The 23,024-nt window shown below is 34.2% G+C and overlaps 1 protein-coding gene across 1 annotated transcript in view; it reads left to right on the plus strand.

The window, feature by feature from the left end:
• The window catches only part of LOC145283595 (uncharacterized), a 3,312,299-nt gene that overhangs the window by 2,967,038 nt on the left and 322,237 nt on the right, over positions 1-23,024 (plus strand). Inside the window, exon 13 of the mRNA XM_080132527.1 lies at positions 15,981-16,430. Within this exon, the coding sequence (XP_079988653.1) occupies positions 15,981-16,430 (450 nt within the window). The remainder of the gene's footprint in view (positions 1-15,980; positions 16,431-23,024) is intronic.

Raw genomic sequence — 23,024 nt, forward strand, 5'->3', positions numbered from 1 at the left:
TTTCATAACCTATCATAAATCTGAATTTATTTTATCTCAGTATCGGCTTGATAAGGGGACCTAAAACGGTTCCCTATTATCAGGTTTGAAACCAGCCGTACCGATGACTTATCTAAATTTTCTGAGAATTATAATGTATGTATATATATATATATATATATATATATATATATATATATATATATATATATATATATATAATGGACACCCAGTTTATTAGTAGTCGTAGTAGTTACAGTTGGAGTACGAGTATTATTATGATGAGTAGTAGTAGTGATGGTACATTCTTTTTTTTAATAATAGTAATATCATTTTCTCAGTTGTAGTAGTAGTAGTAGTAGTAGTAGTAGTATCATCATTATTATTATTAATATTAGTAACGGAATCATCTGTTTCAAATTGCCCTTAAGTTTATCAGGAAATCACAGTCGCCTCTTGAGGTACTAATGACTGTTTTTTCTATGCGTAACATTCCTACATCCTTTGACTTTATAAACATCATTTTTTCTCTCAAGTGTGATGTAAAAGTCACTAACGTCTTGTGGAGAAAAGCAATTATATGCTTTAGTTTTAAGAAACGCTGATAATCTTTATTCGAAGATGGTGTGTGATTTTGTTATGTGGTGAATATGGCTATTATTAATCTAAGTCGTTTGAACTACATTTATGTTCTTGTGCTTATTCTTCTTTTTCTGCATCTTCTCTTTTTTTTTTCTTCTCTTACTTTTTCTTCTGATCATGACAATTATGACGACAGCGACGATAACGATTCTTACAGAATCATCAATTGTGTGTTCGAACTTTTGTGAAGCTTCATTGTTGAAGAAACTGAAATAGCAACATCACTTGAGGGAAGCTTTTTCTAACTAGACCAAAAATCTGTAATTCCATGCGCTATCCTGCTCGACAATATCGCTGAATCCAACACTGGTTCCGTATTAATTTATTTATTGCGGACTATTATCCTCATCTTTCTTAAGTGTTGTTTCACGACGTTTCGGCCAACTATTCCTCTGGCTTTCGTCAGGTGGTAACCGCGACGGATAGGAACTTCGAATCTCCTGACTATATTTTCAGCAATTACTGCCATAGTTTTTGTCGTCTCACAACGTTTTGGCCAAGTAAGCCTCTGGTCAGCTTTTAGTAGGATTGAAACCGCTGTTTTCAGACAATTTTCACCTGGAACCATAGAGATTCAACGTCCCTATCCACTGCACCACGGGCCCCCAAGGGCGATCAATTTTAGATGTAGGTTACTTGGACATGGATCAAGCTTTTTAATTTGATTTGAGCCCAAAGCAACAAATGTTAAGGGGTTCAAATTGCGATCAAAGTTTTAAAAAGTTGACCTCTGCGGTCTCTACCAAATTACTCAGCCAATTTTTCGTCTAAACATTTGAAATATTACATAAATTGTATTTAGATATAGCGCAAACTTTTTAATAGGGTATTGGCCGAAAATTTAGCTGCCAACGGGTCAAAGTTCAAAAGATTTGACCTTTACGGTCTCTATCAAACTATTCAGTCAATTTTGAGTCTAAACATTTGAAATTTTACATAAAGGGTATTCAGACATGCAGCAAACTTTTCAATCAGGTTTTGGGCGAAAATTTGGCTGTCAAGAGGTCAAATTTACAGAGTTGACCTTTGCAGATCCTATCAAACTCCTCCGCCAATTTTGGGTCTAAACACTTGAAATTTTTTATGTAGGTTTAAACTTTTTAATATATATATATATATATATATATATATATATATATATATATATATATATATATATATATGCACATAAAATTATGAACAGCACATAGGGTCCGAGTAAAGCCGGACTGAACTGCTAGTAAGTAATAAAATCAAATAATTAATAAATCAAATAATTAATAAATCAAATAATTAATAAACCGATTAGTGGATAAAATAAAAATCACATAAATACGTATATATTTAAAATAACACTAGTGTCGGTTGATAACACAATGTTGCTGTGAAGGGTTATGGGGGGGGTTAACTCAAAAGGGAGAGCACTAAGCAGACGTCCATTGAAGAAGTTAAAATAGAACTGGGATTTTAAGAAGAATTATTCCCACTCAAATTCCAGTGAAGACTAATGGTTGCTGCCAGCCTGAAATCAATGACAAGCGGCTGTTGCGATAATATAAACTCATTAGAAGAGTTGTAGGTGGAGTGTACTGGAAATCTGGGGAGACTTGCTGTCACCCAGACACGAGGAAACGTCAGCAGTTATTATTAGTCCGTAATAAGAGTGAGGTTTTCGATTTTATATAATTAAAGTAACATTAATAAAAATTAATTCTTGAAAACTCAAGTCATTAAGCTACCTCCCGTGGCCCACCTATATTTTCTTAAGAACTGCAGTAGATGATGTACTAAGTTATAAATAAAAAAAACAACAAAGTAAAGCGTATTTTCTTTCTCATAGATGCGAAGCTTCAACGAAGACCTCACTATAAAGCTGTAGCATTTATTTATCCAGATAAAATATATTAAACCAAGTACTCAGAATTGTGAAGCTTCAGAATTAATATAGTTATTGTGTTCTATCGAGTAAACCCTAAGGTGAGTTCGTGAACAACCAAACAAACACAGAGAGATGTACAGTTGCATTTAATATAGAGAATTGTGTTGGATCGATTATTCGAAGTCGGAATCGGGAATCAAAAAAGTGGATCTGCTTGAGATATCGGAATCGGAAAAAATTGTGCCTATTTTCCGATGCCAAAAACGATTCTTTTGTTGTTGTTTTTATTTTATTTATTTTATTTAATTTCTCACGGCTTGTATTAATGATGGTACAATAAATATTTATTGATTTTAAACTATTAGTAAAACCAAAATCTATAGATTTCTCCCACAAATGTATTTGTATGCGAAATAATATGCTCTTATTATACTGTTTATTTCTTCGGTAATCCGACCCCCCCCTCGAAAAAAATAATAAAAAAGCTCCATATCTAGAAAAATTAAAAGAATCGGAATCAGTAATTGTGTCGGAATCGTGAAACATATTCGAACAATCCCTGTCACTAATAGATAATCTACGATAATAATAGGATGTGTGTAGAATTTCGCTAGAAATTGCAAGTAACGAATTCTTTTCTAAGAAAATGCGATCAATCGATAACTGCCAAGCTTCGTGTGGTAAAACAAAGTAAAACTGACGTCAAATGCAACAACAAGGTTTTCTCAAGCTACCGCACCCTTCAACGCTGAACCATAAAGCACGTTCCTTTTCAAAAGACACTTTTTTCTTTCTGTATCGATACTGCGTTATTTCCGTATCAAAAAGATAAAATAATATAACTCGGCGTAAATTCTAAATCAAAATTCAAGATCAAGTCTTAGGAGATCGTGATTTTCTGGAAGGTCAAAGCCATTTTTCTTCTGTTTTCTTTGAAGAGTTATTTTATTTTATCTTTGTTAAGCGACGTATCATGTTAAAACAGCTTTGAAAACTTAAAGGTGAAATGGATTCAGAATAACTGCGCATGCTCTATCGGATTTATATTTGTGCATTCGCTCGCAATTTCTCGAATATAAATCCTTTTTATTTGGTCTACTGTAAAAAGTTGCCGTTATCAATTTGAATCGATAGTTTTAGATGGTAATATGTGTCCGTAATGATTGAGCAAGGGAACGATCCAAGTACGAAGGAACTGAACGAATAAAGAGGTGGATTCGACCGAAGATTGTTGCTTTTATCAAAACACAAGTTTTGAACGTCGATAAGGATCTATTTATAATATACAGCTTGCATTTTAAGTGCTCCAAACAGAAAACGAGCATTTATGTGAAGAAAGTCAAAAGATTTATGATAGCGTTGAATGTCGGGCGTAGAGTACTGAACCTAATACATCACCAGAAGAAATAAAACATAATAGATTGATACAGACACCCACCTTGACGAAAGGATTAAAATTTGATGATTTGATCCAAAGACAACCGCAAGGTTCTCCTATAGACAGAGTGGAGAACAATTAACCCGTTGCTGAAATGACTAGACGAAACGTGCGATAGTCGGCATGACTATATTGAGTGCGTAGGCGGAATAAATTTTTAAGTTGTAGATTTGTGGGTGTCCAAAAATGCTACATCAAATTAGATCGGCAGAAAAGGAGCTGGCTAACGAATCCCAGAAATCAATTTCTGTTAACTCCTTGTCTCCTACATTCTCTGGCTTTACCTGTTCAATAAAAATATAACCTGCATATGATTTTTTTTAATTAAGACATCAACATACAACACTGGTAGCAGTTTGTTATGTAAGTTCGAACAAAGTATAAATTAAACACAAATAGAATATTGCAGTGTAAAATAAATATTGGGTTCTTAACCAGTTTACGACTCCGACAACTTCGCATCGGCAGCTTTATGTAAAGAGAGTCGAAAGATTTGAAATGGCGTAGAATACTGGACTTAACACATTACCAGAAGAAATAAGACTCAGTATATTGATACAGACACTCATCTGGCCAGAAGAATAAACATCTGGTAGTTTGATGCAAGGTGACGCACAAGGTCCTCCTGCATACACAGTGGACAAAAATTAAAATTAAATGAACGATTAATAAACAAGAATTAAATAATATATGACGGAATACAACATCCCATACTGAATGTGGCTGCGTACACGGAATAGATGTTTCAGTTGTAGATTCGTAAGTGTCCAAAATGTTATGGCAACTGATTATACGTTGGAGATTACATCACTCGAAAAGTTATGAGAACAATACACAGATGAGATGAGTAGTCCGAATAATCCAAATAATCAATCCTTACGTAAAAATAATTCAGAAACACAAATCTATCATATCTACTTACAATCTTTCGTAATGCATTATACTGCTTTTTTGTTGATGCCAATATTTGCTCTGTTAATATCACTACATAGGCGATCCATTTAATCCACAGGAAAGAGGATTAAAAAAGTATACCAGAAAGTTAAAATTGATGATTCGAACTCGTACCCCAGTAATGAAACTGCCTAAAGCACAATTTGTGAGATTAGTAATTTCTACAATTTCGGCCTTTTGTAGGCGTATTGGCTCGTTAATAGAACCGAGTCGTTGATTCCTATATGAGTTTTTTTTTCATTCGTCTATTCCCAGGCTTGCGAACTAAATAAATCGTTAGTTTATTGATATTACCTGCACAAACATTAACATAAAAATGTAGTATAATGTAAAACAATACAATGTAAGTAAAATCAATTGATTCGATTGGATTTCGAATCGATTAAGTTGTTTCTCTTATTTAGCGATGTTACCGACACAAACATCAGCATCAAAAAACAACATCTACATTCATACCGTGTGAATTTGATGATACTATTTTTGCCATTGCTTTTGCCGATTTTTTTCTTGTCAGAATTTTTTCTAGATAATACGTCGAGTATTTACGGGAGGGATTGCCAACATCCCTAAATGAAAGTGATTTTGTGGAACAAACTGGATTCGATCTTGAAACACCCAGATCGTCAGTTCATGTTGTTTGCTTATCACTTCCAATAAGATACTGTCGAAAACATATTTCAATATTAAAACATTACATTGTACTACATATATTGATAAAATATAACATGTTTTTAATGTATCGTATAAAACGATTATTTTCTTATTCATACAATGAAAGTGAATGTCTCTGTGTCCGTCTTGATGCGCGGTATGAAGAAGAGGGGGTTGGACGAGAGGGTGATGAGTTTCTTTCAAAGTTTCATACCGCTCAACAATTCAGAATTCAGTTTTTAAACTCTCGGCGTCGGTTGTTGTTGTTGTTGTTGTTGTTAAACGTGATTATTGTCGGCATTCATTCTACGATATCTCTCTAGTTAGAATTGTTTCTAGGAAGTCATAAGGCAGGATCATATAAAGGTTGCTAACATCCCTAAGTGAAAGAGTTTTGTAGACCAAACTGGATTTGATCTTGGGACACCCAGGTTATCAGTCCGTATCATTAACCACTTAGCTGCCCACCCCAGGCTGCAGCTGTTTCGAATACTAAATCTTAACTTTTTGTTTTGTAAATTCCGTTTTTTTATTGAATATATCGTTAACTCTTATATAACCAATGCATGTTCTGTTGCTCTTATTGAAAGTTAATCATATGTAAGAGAAAGATGAGGCGTGCCTTAAGTTGGAAATAGCATTTTTAAACGAATAATTATTTCATTTAACTTTTAAATGCTGAATTCAAATCGTATTTACATCTTATAAAAATAAGGTTTCTGATGCTCGGAAAGTAATAATTGGTGTGTAGTATTATGTAGAGCATTGAATGAGAAAAAGAACATAAGTTGAGATTGCAATGGCATTGTCTGTTTACTTCTCGCTTTGTTTCGTTTCGTTGATTTAAAGTAGTGAATATAAATCAAAATGTGCAGCAGTATAATATATAAGAAAATTATAAAACGTTAGTGAAAACAAAAGACGGTTTGGGATTTTTCGATTAGGGTTGCCTGCCTGATAAAAAATTGTCTGATTATCTTTTTCATCACTTTCATTATCGTCTGGACCTTTGTCCAGTTTTGAGAGACAGTGGATACCCGCTGTAATCGTAGTTTCACGTGTAATGGTAGAGCGGGTGATCATAAAAATGAACGCATGTGTGTTCTGCTCGATTCGTAGTATGCAGAAGAGTAGGTAGGAGTGTTATATAATAAAACTGACGTATGTTGCGTAGTAATTAAACAGACATGTTATGTTGTCACTAATTCGAAACATGTTATATAATCGCATCAAACAGACTTATTTTATAGTACATAATCGATACCAACAGACATATGTTACGTATGGTGTTGTGTTCATATTAATGTCGTGAGATTGTGTGTAACGTGTTACTAATGTTTATAGTGGGCTTCTTCACTATCTGAGCCATATGTTCTTATATATAAATATATGCATAAATGTCTGTTTCATGCTCCGTCATAATTTCATTTAGATGTTGATATGTGTGCATTTGTGCCAGATATACATACATAAACACATAAATTGACGACGTACCTGTTTTTCTGCTGCTTTTTCTCTGAAAGATATTCAACCAATCTTGGCGAGAAGGATTCCATGTAAACATAGATGTTTCAAAGAGAGACCAAGACGCTGTGTATTTTTACATTTTTATTTCTCCCAGTTAGTCGACATTAGCAAAGGAGTGATCGACGATCTTTGCTTAGGTAATTAGTTCTTACACGTCCTATATCTGAGATTCTTCCCCTTCCCTCGGGAGGAGACAGCTTTCAGATCATCTGTTAACATCCTCAATCCAACTCAACTATCTTCCCAGTTAAATAGAACACGTAACAATGACCCGTTACTTCCGATAAGCTGGTCAGATATCTTCCGGTGCAACTTGATCGGTCACCTAGTTTTGACATGTTTTGATAATATATCAAAACATAGTTCTATTCTCTTCTTTACTTCCAGTTAAATAGATAGAAAGATCAATAGATAGATAAATAGCTTGATAGTTAGATAAACAGATACAAATATAGATATATTGATAAACGGATAGATTGATAGATAGATAGATGGGTAGATAGCAGTTTATTTTTCTTCTGTTCCTCGACTATATAACAGGAGGAGAGAAACAAATAAGAAGGTGAAAGAAGACATGGAGTCAGAGTAGCATTGACTATTGCTGATTTTTCAAAGCTCCATACCGGTCAACGATTCGGAATTATGTTTTTAAGCTGTCGACTGCTCATGCTTTGAATAATCAATATTTAATTGACATATTTGTCATTATCGACAAAATATGTCGTGGACTCAGTTTAAGCAATCGATCCTCTATTTATCTCACTGAAAGTCATGTATGTCTGAGAGAGGTTGGGTAAGTTTGACATAATGTTACATTTACCTTTTAAAAGTTGAGGAAAGATTTTTTTCAATAGTGTGCATGTGTTTGTCTTATTTGCTATTTGCTTTCTCACTTACCCTCATCACTAGAAATAGATTTAAAAGACACAAGCTTGACACGCTAACTTTTGTGTGACTGGATGAAAGTACACATATTTATCTATATTAGCAGAACCCGTGGAAATTCCACGGCAGTTGAAAACATCATTATATAAGTAAACAATAGAATGTTCTTCAATAGAATAATCAATGCAATATTAGTTCCGATCAGAACGTGAATAAAAAATGACTATTTTTGTAGACAAATAAGGGGAACTGCTTAATATATATTATTACAAGAAATAGAACTTTTTTCTAGAGATTATTATTTAACAAACGCGGCTTTTAAATCAGTTAGTCATAATCTTGTAACTATCTTTTTTTTTTAATAATCTGATAATTTGGCGTGTAATAAGATTTGATACAAACATTTTATATGTTAACTTTTGCCGTTTTTTCATAGTGCTAAGAAAATGGAATGAATCAGTAAGGAGTTAGATTGGTGGGATTTGGTTTAAGCAAAACATAAAAGTATAGAATGTTGGCAAATGATATGGCAACACTTGCAAAAATATGAATTTCATATTTTGATTGGTATCTTTAAAATGAATATTGCGTATCTAATTTGTAGAATTTGTAACCCATAGGATATGGTGGCAGTATTCAGGACTGACATCACTCTTTCAAAGATGCTGATTTTTTTTTTTTTTTTTTTGATACCGGCTAACAATTTAGAATTAAGTTTTAACGCTGTCAACTCCTTCTGCTTCAGACACTCAATATTATCTAATAAATATCATTTAATATTTGATTTTTTCATAAAATGAAACATTTTTATTAAATGTATCGTAGATTCCTATATCTTGTTTATCTCAGTAAAACTTATGCATGTTCGCGAGAGAGGGGGGATCAATTTTGTAATATCATTTTTACACAAATTAATATTTTATTTACCTTTTAAAGGTTGAACTTAGATTGTATTTAATTTACAAAACGAACATTTTTTTTTTCAAAGATCCAAAAATATTACATTTATTTAGTTATGTGAGTGAATGGAGGCTTAGGCTTGAGGTAGCAATAACAGTAGTTTTCGCTATCTTTTTTTATCAATTAGTTTCGTTTTATCGATCCCAAGTAGTGAATGGGAATTAAATTGCGAAATCAACTAGTATTTGATATGTGTCGATATTAAATCACTCAAGAAGCTTGGTATACCGTCAAACAAACAAACTAGTCGATTCAACCCAGGATTTCAGTGGTTAGGAATTCATGTTCATCCCAGTTTTAGTGTATTTCACGAAGAATTCAGTTAAGCTCATCTCTGGTTCATTGATTGTATCTTTACTGACATTCCGCATTTGGTTTACTTGCCTGTTTCATAAATAGATGGAGAGAGAAGGGGGATTAGAACGTGGCTATCGTATGAAAGAGAATTGAATAGTGTCTGTTTATCCATTCTCCGTGCACTAAGTGAACTCATCTACAAGAAACACGCATGAACTTTGATTCGCTGAAATCTTCGAGTGTCTTCTCTGCTCCGTAAAGTGAACCAATCAGCACAGGGCATTAGAGTACACTATACATACGTGCATACGTACATAAGATTTCACAAATGCATGCATTTATGCGCAGAAGTGCATATACATACTGTTAGATATGTGTATACGCATATATGCACGCGCACGCACACACACACACACACACAAACACACGAAAGATATAACGAGAAAAAATGTATTTCGAAATTTAACGAGATTATTCAGTGAGATCTATACTACAATGTTTTTACCCTAGAAATAAAATAAAAAAACGAACAAAGTCACATATGCACATATTAATGTCCGCAGAAAATCGCATGCAAACACATTAACACGTACTGAACGTATACACGCGCGCACACACACATGAAAGATAAAAACAAGAAAACATTTTGCTTCGAAAATGCAACGAGATCACTTAGCAAAATCTACACTAAAACGTTTTACCCTGAAAATCGAACAAAGCGAACGAAACCTTTTCGTCTTATTGAAATACCTATGCACGTATTGTTACTGGTTGTAATTTACTGGAAACATGTTAAAACTACGAACAGAAATAAATAAATAAAAGTTTAACTTTTTTTCTAAGAGACCTTTAATTTTAGAGAAGGTTGCATTAACGAAAATTGTTATGTATTCGATAAAGTGGAAATATGACGAAAGATGATTTATGATAACAATTTTTTTATCGTATAAAAGGAAACCAAAAAAGATAATGCAATTACCCCGAGTGTCGCCGTGTACTTACATTTATCGAAAGAAAACTGACGAGGCATAGAGTGAGTAATGTGAACAACGCAGTATTTTTTTAATTCTTTTAGATGAGGTTTCAAAATATGTGCATTTATTTATTTATTTAGCTAACTGTTATCCTCATTGTTGTTGTTGTTTCCCTACGTTCCGATCAACTTATTCTCTGACCTTCTTCAGGAATAGGAATATCGAGCCTTGTAACTCATCCTCGTTTATTACTGCCTTCCATAATTGTTGTCGCGCCACATTTTGGCCTACTAATCTTCTATCCTACTTGGGTAGGATTGAAACCGCTATCTTCAGACAATGCTCACCTGGAACCGTAGAAATCAACGCCTCTAGCCACTGCGCCATGGATCTCAAAGGGGGATCAATGTTGGATTTTATAGTCATATAAATCCAATATTGTATTCTTATCTGGTCTTTCATTGTCGGGTCAGTACCGAATGGTATTATTTTTATTTATTGATTATGTTTCATAATCTGGGCATTAATTCTTTTTTACGAACTGTTACCCTCGTCTTCATAGCTGTTGTTTCATTACATAATTACTGGGGATGAGTTACAAGACTCGGCATTCCTATCCCGTCAGAGTTAATCAACTGAATAAGGCCAGAGGATGAGTCGGTCAAAACGCAGTGAAACAACAACAACTATTGAAGTAAGGATAACAGATCGCAAAAAGAGTTAATGCACAAATGAAGTATTTTCTTGTGAACATTGTTATGGCGTGACCTGATCTTGGTATTTAGCTCCCTTTACCGGCAGGAAAATTTGGTACAAGATCGGATATGAGATCTGAAAAGCCAGCGCTTTATAGGAAGAGTACTAATTGGCCACAAAAACAACCCGAGCAGCCCCTTAATCAGCATTTACCAGTAGGGACTCTACAGGCGATTATCAACAGCCCCCTTTTTTACGCTTTTTACTATTTTTCACCCAAAATAAGGTTTGTTGCTACTTGGGAGCGTGTCTAACAAGGGGCTGTGGGGCGTTGAGTAACCAGATGTCTGTTCATATTACATCTAAACTTCTTCAGGTTAGTACAGTGAGGGAAGCAGGAAACAGGGAGGAAATTACAAAGTCTAGTCTGCAGAAAGAAACTATTAAAGTAGAAGGCTTTCCGCTATCTAAGGCCTCAGCAGTGAAGAAATGGGACTTTGTTTCTTGTCGGGTTAATCTGAGGTATGTACGTCAAGGAGGCATAAGTACTATGAGTTCATCAGAGCGCATTTCATTAAAGTACTTGTAAAACTGGAGCAGGGATGCAACATTTTGGTGATGGAACAGGGCTTGGAGCTTGGCTGACACTGCGTGACCTATTAAATTTAAGACTTTTGTATTTTATTCAATACCAACTTATGGAAGTATTTATTGATAACATACCATTCTTAGCATGAATTTAATTGAACACAAATTATTATTTTACTCATAAACAAAATTGTCGGTTCATATTTCCTTATTAGACTAAGGACCACAAGAGATACAATCGATTTTTTTACGAAGGGGTCAAGGCCCTGTGGCCTCTCGAGGATAATGGTTAATGTGTGTGCGGTAATCGTTTATGGTGGAACTTTGGTATAATTAGATTATTTACGAAGACGGTTCAATAAGAACTTGTTGGACTTGAAGATGCCAATAGTGTAGTCAGCTGAAAGTAAACCAGCGAGACAGAGTTCCAAAGGCGGGCAATTCTAATAACTAAGCTTTGTCCATGGAATTCATGTTTAGACTTAGGCACCGATAGCGAGTGAGGGAAATTATAGATAGTGATTTGGACTAAATGAGTTTTGTGTGTGTGTGTGTGAAAGATTAGCGAGGAGAGATCATAGATTGGAACTCAGTCGAACAATTGCTATAAAAATAACGACAGAGCAGATACAGGCTCGCAAACGTCTCTTCTGTGAGAAGAGAAGAGAAAGGGGCATCACCCACTAGATTACGAAGTCGGTTTCGAACTGACAATAACTAACTCAATAATCCGCGACGCTATATATTAGGCAAACAATAGATTCGTCAATGAAATTAGGTGATTGATACTAAGTTTGGCTCTTTTGTGCTTGTTGTCCGGTGTGTCTGCCATTTTCAGGTTATGTAATGATTTGTGTTCTGGTGTATTAATTGTAGGGCATATAAATCATTTTTTGGTTTCTGGCATGGGATTTAGTCTGGTATCTGTTATATGACGTATCATGCCATGCATTTTCAGGCTATGTAATACCAAAACGTGACAACCATCGTCAGCGATCTATGGAACGCGAGTTCATACCTTTCGAAATTCTATAAGTGAATGCAACAGCGGATATCAATTACACCACTGAGTCTAGTGAGGGAATGGCATATCACAATCATGTAAGGATGTGATCTTTTCTTTTTCGTGGTTAGGGTTAGGGTTTAAAGTGTTTATGAGCGGGCTATTTAGAGTTAGGGTTAGATTTCTCATTTTACAAATCTGATATCCCTGTAGCAGCACACAAATTCTTTTTCTCATTTACGAAGAAAATATACGCAACAAACGAGATGGATTTTTTTATCTGTTCATATAATAACAGCACATAACTTGATTTTGATTTGCTTTACCTTTATTTATTTTTTATCATGCGGCGAAAAAGTCGCACTTAAAAAAAAAACATTCCCTTTGTTCTTGTGTCTGAAATTTCAACATCAAAACGTCTAGATTTCCGATCGTGTCTGTGCCTGTCACAGTTGATTTTACCGAAAGTGTACAGCCAGCAAAACATGATCATGCAAATATTCCACTTTGCCAATACACCTCTACTCTTTCCATTCACATGCAAGTACAATTAGCGTAGCAGCAATCAAGACAGAATGTGAGCTCGGCGTCCAGTTCCAGACTAGACTAATCCGTTGTGCTTGCATCGGTACGAAACTAATATATTACCTTTAGAGCATCCAGGCGATGAAATTCTATCAGACTTTATTAAAGGTGCATAGTAGTGCGATGTGGTGTAATAAGAAACTACTGCCATTTAAATGAAGCTATTGTTGTTTTTGTTTTACGGCATATCAACCCTTTCCAGGTTATTTAATGCCGAATCCAGTGATTTTGAAGAAAAGTTTTTTAATAGAATATATTTGTTTTGTTTTTTTTTTGTTTTGTTTTTTTCAAGTCAGTTTCTATTTAACCCATAGTTGGGACCCTAACAGGTACTACCACTCCGGGTCAGAGGTGACCTGGGAGCAATGGCAATTAAAGGGTGGCTCCACACTCACCATCGGATATAGTTTTAGGTCATATTCAGGACCCTTTTTATTATTAACTTTTAACTAAAAATCATATTTTTATAAGGAAAATCCCTAATCTGTTTTCAAACTAAGATGAATTAGTCAATATTTTTTTTTCTTAAGTCTTTTTTCACATATATTTTAATCACATAAAATACATGCTAAAATATTCCTCAGTTTTAATATAGAGTCGTTTAAAAAAAACTTTTAATTTTTAAAATTAGCAGCAATTTTTAATTAGCTTACAAAGTCACTTAAGTTCCTATCTATCACACTCACCCTCACACACTGTTGTACGCTCTCAACTCACACGGTTTTTCTGCTTTTCTATTTATCTCACTTTCTCCCCCGTCTATTTTAATTAACAGTCGAAGATAATAAAGAAATCAAGAAGTAAAAACTTAGAATATTTCATTAAAATTAAATGGAAATATCAACACTAGTAGTAATACACGTTAACTCGTAGTCGAGGCATGAACGAGAGAAAGAGTGAAAGATATTACACGAAGAAAAAACTCACTTTGAATCCTGTTTTCTTATTTCTAAACATTTCTAAAATTGGCTTTGCAAAATAACGCTTCCTCGGTTTAAGCACTTCAACTCGAGTTCAATGGACGACAAAACGGATAAATTTCCTTGCGTAGTTGATAATCGCGCATGTTTTTCCGGCTATCCTAAACGTTAGCGAAGTATAAAAATGCTAAACCAGCAAATATAATGAGTTAAATTTATATTTTCAATTTCCATAGCCTCTAGTTTGTTTGTTTTTTTCTTTTTTTTTTTGTGCGCTGTTTTTCTCAAAGTTCTTCTGCATCCATGAATGAGTTTGTTTTTTTTTATCTGCGTTTTTCTCTAATGCAATGATTTCCAAACTTTTTACACGATGGCACGTTATTGCGCATTTCCAATTCTCACGGCACATGTATCATACAAAAAAAAACATTATTTTCTACTCATAAAACCTGTTCTGCAATAAAATAATAGCGTTGGAAAGCTAGATTACGGTGTGTAGTAAGGTATTTTTCATCAAACTTAAAATTATTGTTTTATTAGAAAACATTTGACTCCACATAATACAAATCGAGGAAAGAATCTGTGCATCTTCAGTCCAGTAATGCAAATTCCAAGTAATCATAACTATACAACCGATGTTTTTTTTCTAAATAAAGTTATAGAATTACTGTTGTTCATCATCACTTTTTTTTAAACTTGTCCCTAATTAAATATGAACTGAATCTTAAATATAAATCAGAGAGCAGTTTATCATATTCGATCATATTACGTTTCTGAAATTTCCAGATGAGAATTATTTGGATTCATCAGACTACTGTTCTCATCTTGAGAACAGTAGTCCGATGAATCGACAGAAAACTTCCTGAGTTCCAAGGTCGGTGGTTACATCGACCGAAACGTTATGAGAATGACACTCAAGATGAGAACAGTTGTCTGATGTGTCCAAATAATACGAATATCCAATCATGTTTTTCCTCCAAATAATGTGTTAATATTTATTAATACAAACACATCCGCTTATGACGATATGAAACCATTTGTCCACTTATAACAACTTGTGACTTCAGCCTGTAACCTCTTCGCGGCACACCAGAATCATTCTAGGACACACTAATGTGCCACAGCACTGTTGTTAGAAACCACTGCTCTAATGCAAACATGATAGCCTTTTTTTATCTCGCTTGTTTAAAGCCATATTTTATATTACACACCAAATCTCTTATTGTCATTATTAGTTAGTACTCTATTTTTAGTTTGTGGAAGCGATCTGAATCGATAGATAATAAACAAAAAGTATACTGTCCCATCCGTTAACATAAAAGTTTAATTTTACTAAATAAAAGTTGTACGTAAATTGTTATGGGCTAAGCGGATATGCCTTTGATATGTCGAGCACAATTGCTTAAGAGAGAAATTCCCTGTCGATAGATTCACTGATCCTGTGTGAAATTACAATTAGTACATCAACAATAGATCTATTTTACTTGTCGCTGGGTTTGTTTTTGCCGATGTGGTTGACAGTTGTTTTACTTAATACGAATTTAAGCAATTTACTTATGACGCGCAGGAGACTAATTAGTCTGTACTAAGATGCTGAAGACCGGCCGCACTGAGGATTGAACCTTCAATAACTTACAATTGAATTTTATCAAGTATTTATTCACCGAGCCACGAGTCCTTGCAAACAATTCTAGTATATTTTTTTCTTTTTAGAAGCCCATAAGTAGTAATACTTATGATTATACATTACTATTTATTACTATAAATTACTATGAACTATCACTAAATATAGGAATGGTAGTCCGAATAATCCAAATAATATAAATTATCAATCTTTATCTAAAACATTCAGAAATCTGGGTACAAATCATTTGGTTTATGTACTTCCAAACATTTTACTGTGTTTTCCTTTAACGTAAAGAATTCTTATTTTGAAAATACGAAAAAACAATCAATATTCGAAATCTGCTGTAAGTGAATCTGGTTTCATTCATTTTATTATTTTTTTATTATTATTTTACAGCTCCAGCAGATGGTGGTAAGCGGAGAGCTTCCCTGTACAAAAGATGAGTCGGCCATATTGGCTGGCATCCAGCTTCACATTGAGGAAGCGTGGCCTGAGGATAACCTGGACGCCGATGCCTGCGACATCTTCAACCATGTTACGCCGCCCAGAGTGCCTTCGACACCACCAACAACGTCCAGGTCAGCCGGCACGTCTGATGACAACGTGCATCAAGCCGGCAGTACGTCATCATCAGAGAAAGAACGGCAGGACAATTTACGCAAAAAGAAGGAACTGATCCGGGCGAACAAGGCCAAGAAACTGGCCAGCAATCGGCGACGCGGCCGACTTGTGAAGCACTTCATGTGTTTCAGCGATTACGAATACAATTCGGTGAGCGCTGTCTGTCTGGAGGATTATCTGCCGCCGGAATATACAACATCAAGGAAGATCCGAGAGCTTATTCAGGTAATTAATCCCTTTGCTTCTTTCTTAACATAGAAAGCATGTCTATTATGAATAAAGGGAAAATCTTGACTGTGCAGTCCTTAGAAATTTATGTTTTACCTTTAATAGTCAATTTATTGAAATGTTAGGAGATTACTCCTTAATATTTAGAGGAATGTGGTATTCCCAAATGGTCGCTCCAAGATATCCAAACTAATTTTTTTTAAACTTTAGATATTTTAGTTAATGAATGTAAATGTTAAACCAACCTTCCTCTATATCTCCTATTTTTATTAACAATCGAAGATAATAGAAAAGAAAAACATTAAAAATTAGAATATTTCATTATAATTGAAAGGAAATACGAACGCTAGTAGTAATACTCTTTAAGTCGTAGTTGACTAGCGAGAAAGGAGAAAGTATAAAAATGTTAAACCAGCAAATATAACTTTAATTTATATTCTCTATACTTTACGACTGGTTTTTGCACTCTTTTCTCTAAGTTCTTTTGTGTCCATCAATGTGGTCATCGTTTTTAATTTACGTTTCCCTCTAATTTATCGATTTGCTACTTTCTTAACATTATAAATAAAAACAAAAAACACTTAACTATGCAATTCTTAGAAATTTTGTTTCAATCTTTATAGACAATTTATTAAAATGCTAGAAGATTATTCCTTAATACTTAGAGGAATGTAGTATTCCCAGAAGGTCACTTCAAGATATCCAAACTAATTTTTTTTTTTAAACCTTTGGTTTAGATATTTTAGTTAATGAATTTACGTTCATTTGTATAACGATGCAGGCGATAATTTATTTATTTCAACGGATAATACAGATTTTCATCAAAATTAAGATTCAAAATAATGTAAAAGAAAAGATTGTATTTATGCAGAATACGAACCGCGTTATCATAGGCGTATTATAGACAGGTTATGTCAATCGCCGAAACGTACGGAACGAAAACTTCGGGTTTATGTTTTGTTTGTGTGTGTGTGTGTGTTTTTTTTGTTTTGTTTTTTTTTTGTTTTTTTGTTTGTTTGTTTTTTTGTTTTGTTTTTTTTTTTTTCACCTAAACTACTGGCCAATATTTTAAACCCTAGCAAACAAGAAAACAATTTTAATCGAAAACACTCATCGTATGATACTTTCAATAAAAAAAAAAACAATTATGCATTTTACGGACCGTGCTTAAATAACGTTATTTAGAAAGATATTCTAAAAATCTGGATGTGGAAGTCTTTTTTACTTATTTTGTATTTTTATCTAACAATTTAATAAAAAGAGACCGTAAAAAATTAATAAAGAAAAGGTACCCTTTGCCAACTATCAGCTGCTGTGATTGGCTAAGCGTTCCGTCATTTTCCGACGGTTTACATAACTTACCCAGAATATGCTGCGGATTATCGTCCGTATTCTGCATAAGTACAGAAAAGTATATAGAAATGTGTATATACTATACAATATCAATATAGAAATATGGATGTATTTTACAATATCGATTATCGTAGAAGGTAGCACCCTTTGCGAAAGTTTAAGCCCTTCCGCCTGACATTCTCAGACACCATGAATTAGAATAAATATTTAGAAGAGGCTGCAAAGTCTGCTGCACGAAAGATATGCTTCCTTGGGCGGAATACAAAACTTCACGCACCTACCAAGATTTATCATCTCTACAAATCCACCATCGCATATGCATGGAATATTGTTGCCACGCTTGGACTGGTGCACCAACCTCTACTTTCCCCCCTTTGAATAGGATGCACAAATGAGTTTCTAAATTAGTATTTTCTTACTGTCTGCTAAGATCTGTCAATTCGCGCAGTGTTGTTTCTCTGTCCTTTTTTATCAAGTACTTACTCAGAATGTGCTCCAATGAACTACCTTTGTAATCCCTCAACGACAATAACCCTCAACTTGCCCAACTAAAAGCAATATTACACCCTTTCTCTGTAGATGTCTATACATGCAGAAAAATGTAGTACTCTAATAGCTACATTATGCGGAGTGGTTGACTTTTGTTATAGTGCAACCTTCAGAATTACACTGAATGAATTTCTCTCAATATATATATATATTTATATATATACTAGCGGGAGGGGGCGCCCGGCTTTGCCCGGTAGTAAAATACGCTTAAATATGATATTTTAATTTGTCCAGATTTCATACATATCATCGTGATTTCAAAAGTAAAATACGTATTTTCCTGCCATCAGCTAGAATCGAAACCGAACACAAAACTGCAACATTCAAAGCTGGTGGCGTTACCACTGTACCACCATGACACGCATATAAACTGATTAAAATTAAAAATAAACTAAGGTGAATGTACAAAATGTATAAGGTTTTTTTTTTTAATTTTTACCCATTTTCCACCCCTTAAAAACTATTTTAACCAGTTAAAGACCCCCAAAAAAACGGTCCACAAAAATCCAATCATTTGAGGCCCCTGTCGCCGCCTTGCGAGTTTTAGTTTCGGGAGAGATAGAGTTTGAAAATATGGAGACAAACAGACAGAAAGACATATAGCCTTCTATATATTAGATTTTATCGGTGTTCAAACAACCCTGGTCTTATACTTGACAGTCAGACTGACGTTCAACCTCACTCTCTGTATTAATATTGTCTTCAATATTGTCTTCAATATAAATCATTTTACTTAATCTCGAAGTCATTCTTTCTTCTAGAACACTTACCGTTTCGCAACACCCTTGGAATTACTTCTGTGATTTCTGTTTCTCCTACTGTACGAACGGGAGGTGACGGTAGTCTAGTGGTTAACAGCTCGGACTCAAAACTTGGGTGTCCCAAGTTCGAATCCAGTTCGTTCCACAAAAATCACTTTCACTTATGGCGTTGGATACATTTTCGTGGTCCCTCCCGTAATATTCGATGTCTGACTAGAAAGGTTTCTGACTAAAAAAAGATTGGGGAAACCAATGTCAACTAAAGAATCTTGGGGTTCATAAAATATGGTGATGATGACCGTACCACCCTGCAGACATTGTAATGCAATGTGAAGGAGTGTCTTGTTGCTCGATTTTCGACCTGGATTGCCCTCATAAATCTAGTCATTATCACAGTAGCTTATTACGCTTAAGTTACAATAGGCGTTGTTTAATAGAAAACAAAATTTAAACAAAAATGCATATGTTATAACTAGGGATGTGACAAGAGAATATTCTTATTGTTTTGACTCCGGAGTATATATCCGACACAGTTAATCAATCGAGAACCACATCACTCACTCTAAAAACACATTAACGGATATATACTCGAGAGTCAAAATAATGAAAAGAATATTCTCTTATTATTGCCCTAATCATAACTTTGTTTAATTTGGCTCTTGAAACTTCCTCTTTTTTATCATCCCTAACAAGGCGTGGTGCCATGTAAGGGGCTACTATTTGGGACCAAATTTAACGGATACTATGTAAGAAGTTGATCAGAGAGATGTCTGTTTACATTACACTTGAATTTCTGCATGTCAGTACATTCACGGAAAGGAGTTCCAAAGCTATGAATCTTTATAGAGTAGAGTGAGATTTTTCTGTTTTCAGGGTTAGTCGGGGTATTTACGTCGAGTTTGCTATTTTTCTTCTGTTTGGATCTAATATGGAAAATCTTTCAAAGTGTCTTTGCGATTCCCAACTTTATTTCATTTCATATTATTTTTAATTTTATTCACGACATTTCAAAATGGCAGTTTACTATTCCACCTGGTGTTAATACTGTAAGTATCGTCTCTCACAGTTTTCCAAAATAACCTAAAGATATCAGCTAACATAAAACTATTCAAGACCGCTGTTAATCTTATTTGTTTTTCTCACCGCTGTTAATTTTATTTGTTTTTCCCGACAGTAGTTAGTAATCTTAGAGTTTATGTCCATTACTTTATGTTCTTCAGATTATTTGTTGCTTTAAATCTTTCTTTCAACCTAAATTAGAAAAACCGAATATTTCCTAAAGGAGATCAATACCAATATATCCTGCTTTATCCTACAAAAATTAATGTTTATTTAAAGATTGGGTTCATTAAAAAAAATTAGAATTTAAATACATTGTTGCAATATTTTTTATATTAAAGAAAGGTACATATTTACAAACATCCAACGCAGCTCGATGTGACATAAGGTTGGAAGGTGGGGAGTGTCAGGTCACTGCCCCTACGGAAGGAGCACTCTGAACTAGCAAAAATTCCGTGCACAGCCCTGTCGGCATTCCCTGATAAAAGGGCCCTGAAAAGTAAGCCATAAACTTACTCCACACGAAAGCTGAATGGCAAGGCCTAGAAGGGTGAACCTCCTAAATGCTACTCAGGCGGCATATATCAGTCCGACAAGTTTCTGGCCCCGCTCCTGTCGGGCTAACTGTCAGCTTTCCAAGCCACCGAAGCAACGAGGTGACTAACCTTACTCAATGACAAGCATTGTTAGATGGCATAATCACAAAGGTATGAAAAGGGGTGAAAAAAACGAGCCAATTCAGATACAAGAATCGCTTTATAAAATATACCGAATCCTCGCAAATTCTTCAATCACAGCTTTTTGTCTTGACATGGAAAAGGAACTACGCTCAGCTGATTCTGACTGGATTAATACTATATGTTGTTTTTTTTACTTTGAATTCTCTACGATCCAAAGCTTCTCTAACTCTACCAGTTTTTATTTGGGATAGCTACATTTAATATCTGCAGTTGGATACTTTTATTCTGTCTACGACACTTATTTCTTTTACCATCCCCTTTGGAGGGGGTCATTTTTTTTCTATTACAGGAATGGCGCTCAACTCAAGATATTTAGATAGTGTTTAGAGATGCAAACATGTGAGACTTACACTCCTAACCTTTTTCGGGTTCCCTTACTAGTGCATTCTTTGGAATGGCCCATTGGAAAGACAATCGCCGATGCAAATTGTTTCAGTTCCATCGAAGGACTTGTCTCGAAGATAATAGAGAAAAAATTATTTTGTGCTTGTATCATCAGCAATGGCAAAACTAGTAACATATATGCATTTGCGACGAGTCGTTGCAGTAGGTAATTTATCTTGCATTTCTTTATTCAAATATTTAAATAATTTTATTGCTTCAATGCAGACCTATATATTTTGCCTTTCGGTTTTTGCTTGTTTGTGAGATCGCGTGTTTTCTAATTTACACAGCGTATACTGCATAATTATGCTGGCATAGTCTCTTCAGATTACCGCTGTTAAGTCAGTACCAGATAGGTGACCATTTGAGAATACCAGGCGCTGTATGTGGAATGACTTTGAAACCTCTCTGCAAAAATTGCAAGAACATGCGAATGGAGCCACTTGGGAATTTAGTATTTCGATTCAACGTCCTCCCTCGGTGAATGTTACGTCTTTTTCTTTTATTTTTAATTAACATGAGGTTGATCACTGTGATAATAGTTTATGCCTAACCTAACTACTTAACTTTGTTTCAGCTTTCTTTACATCTGGCAATTTTAATGGATTATTTAACCTGAAAAATGCTGCGTTTCTTTCTTTTAAGAAATTCTACAATTTCATAACATTTCATTTGTTGAGGGGGCACAAATTTAAACTTTTAAACTTATAAAAACACAACATTAAAACAATACACAAACAAATATTAACTCACACTAAAGAACACTTTTTTAAAGGAACGTTCTTTGTGGTTTCTGTCTAGTTTTTTTTTTTTTTTTTTTTTCGAAAAATCTAACATTTTACGTTTTTAACAGCAAATTTTAGAAAATATCTATAATACCATTCACGCGTTTACACTTAACGCCATATTCTATTCTTATAAAAAAAAGTAATTGCTCCAACATGGATAAAATAAATTCCTGAAGAAAACAGATTTGCACTATTTTTTAAATCTTATGGAGATTCAAATCAACATATTATGATACAAAACTTTGTTATCCTCATTCTAAATTATATTTAACATTTATCATATAATTTTATATTTTTTATGAAAATCGCTCCACTTAATGTAAGTAGCTGAAAAATAATACTTCAAGGTCAAAATAATACTTCAAGGTCAAAATCTTTCCAACGATAAGTGTTAGATGGATTAGATTTTGGCCCAGAAAACATCAATTCTTCCCTTTTTGTCAGAAACATCGCTCCTCGAATACGAGGACTGAAGCACAAAATAAGTGGAGCGAGAGTTACGCAACTTCCGAAAGCAAACCTAAAACCCACTTTCTTCTCTCCTTAAATGATAACATAGGTTCAAGTTAGTAAGAAACCCTTTAGAGTCGAACCAGAAATAAATGTCTGATCATATTTTCCCCGTTCTTCTCACAATTTTTGAAACCTCAATTTTTTTCAACTGAGAAACCAATGCGTTTTTCTAATCGATCTGTTTTGAAAATATAATTGTTTTTGTTATTTTCGTTTGTTTTATATGCATATATGTGTGTGCGTGTATGTGCGTATATGTATATGTGTGCGTATACGTATATATATATATATATATATATATATATATATATATATATATATATATATATATGTTTTGTTTAGTTATCCGGGATATTTTCAATAACTGAACAACACGTCTAACTCACAATTCTAAAAAAATGTTTAAATTTTAAAGCTTACGGTTATGAGATAAAACTAGGAAGC

The sequence above is a fragment of the Euprymna scolopes genome, chromosome 8 (assembly GCF_053919585.1).
Source record: "Euprymna scolopes isolate OS-2025 chromosome 8, ASM5391958v1, whole genome shotgun sequence".
Classification (NCBI taxonomy): domain Eukaryota; kingdom Metazoa; phylum Mollusca; class Cephalopoda; order Sepiida; family Sepiolidae; genus Euprymna; species Euprymna scolopes.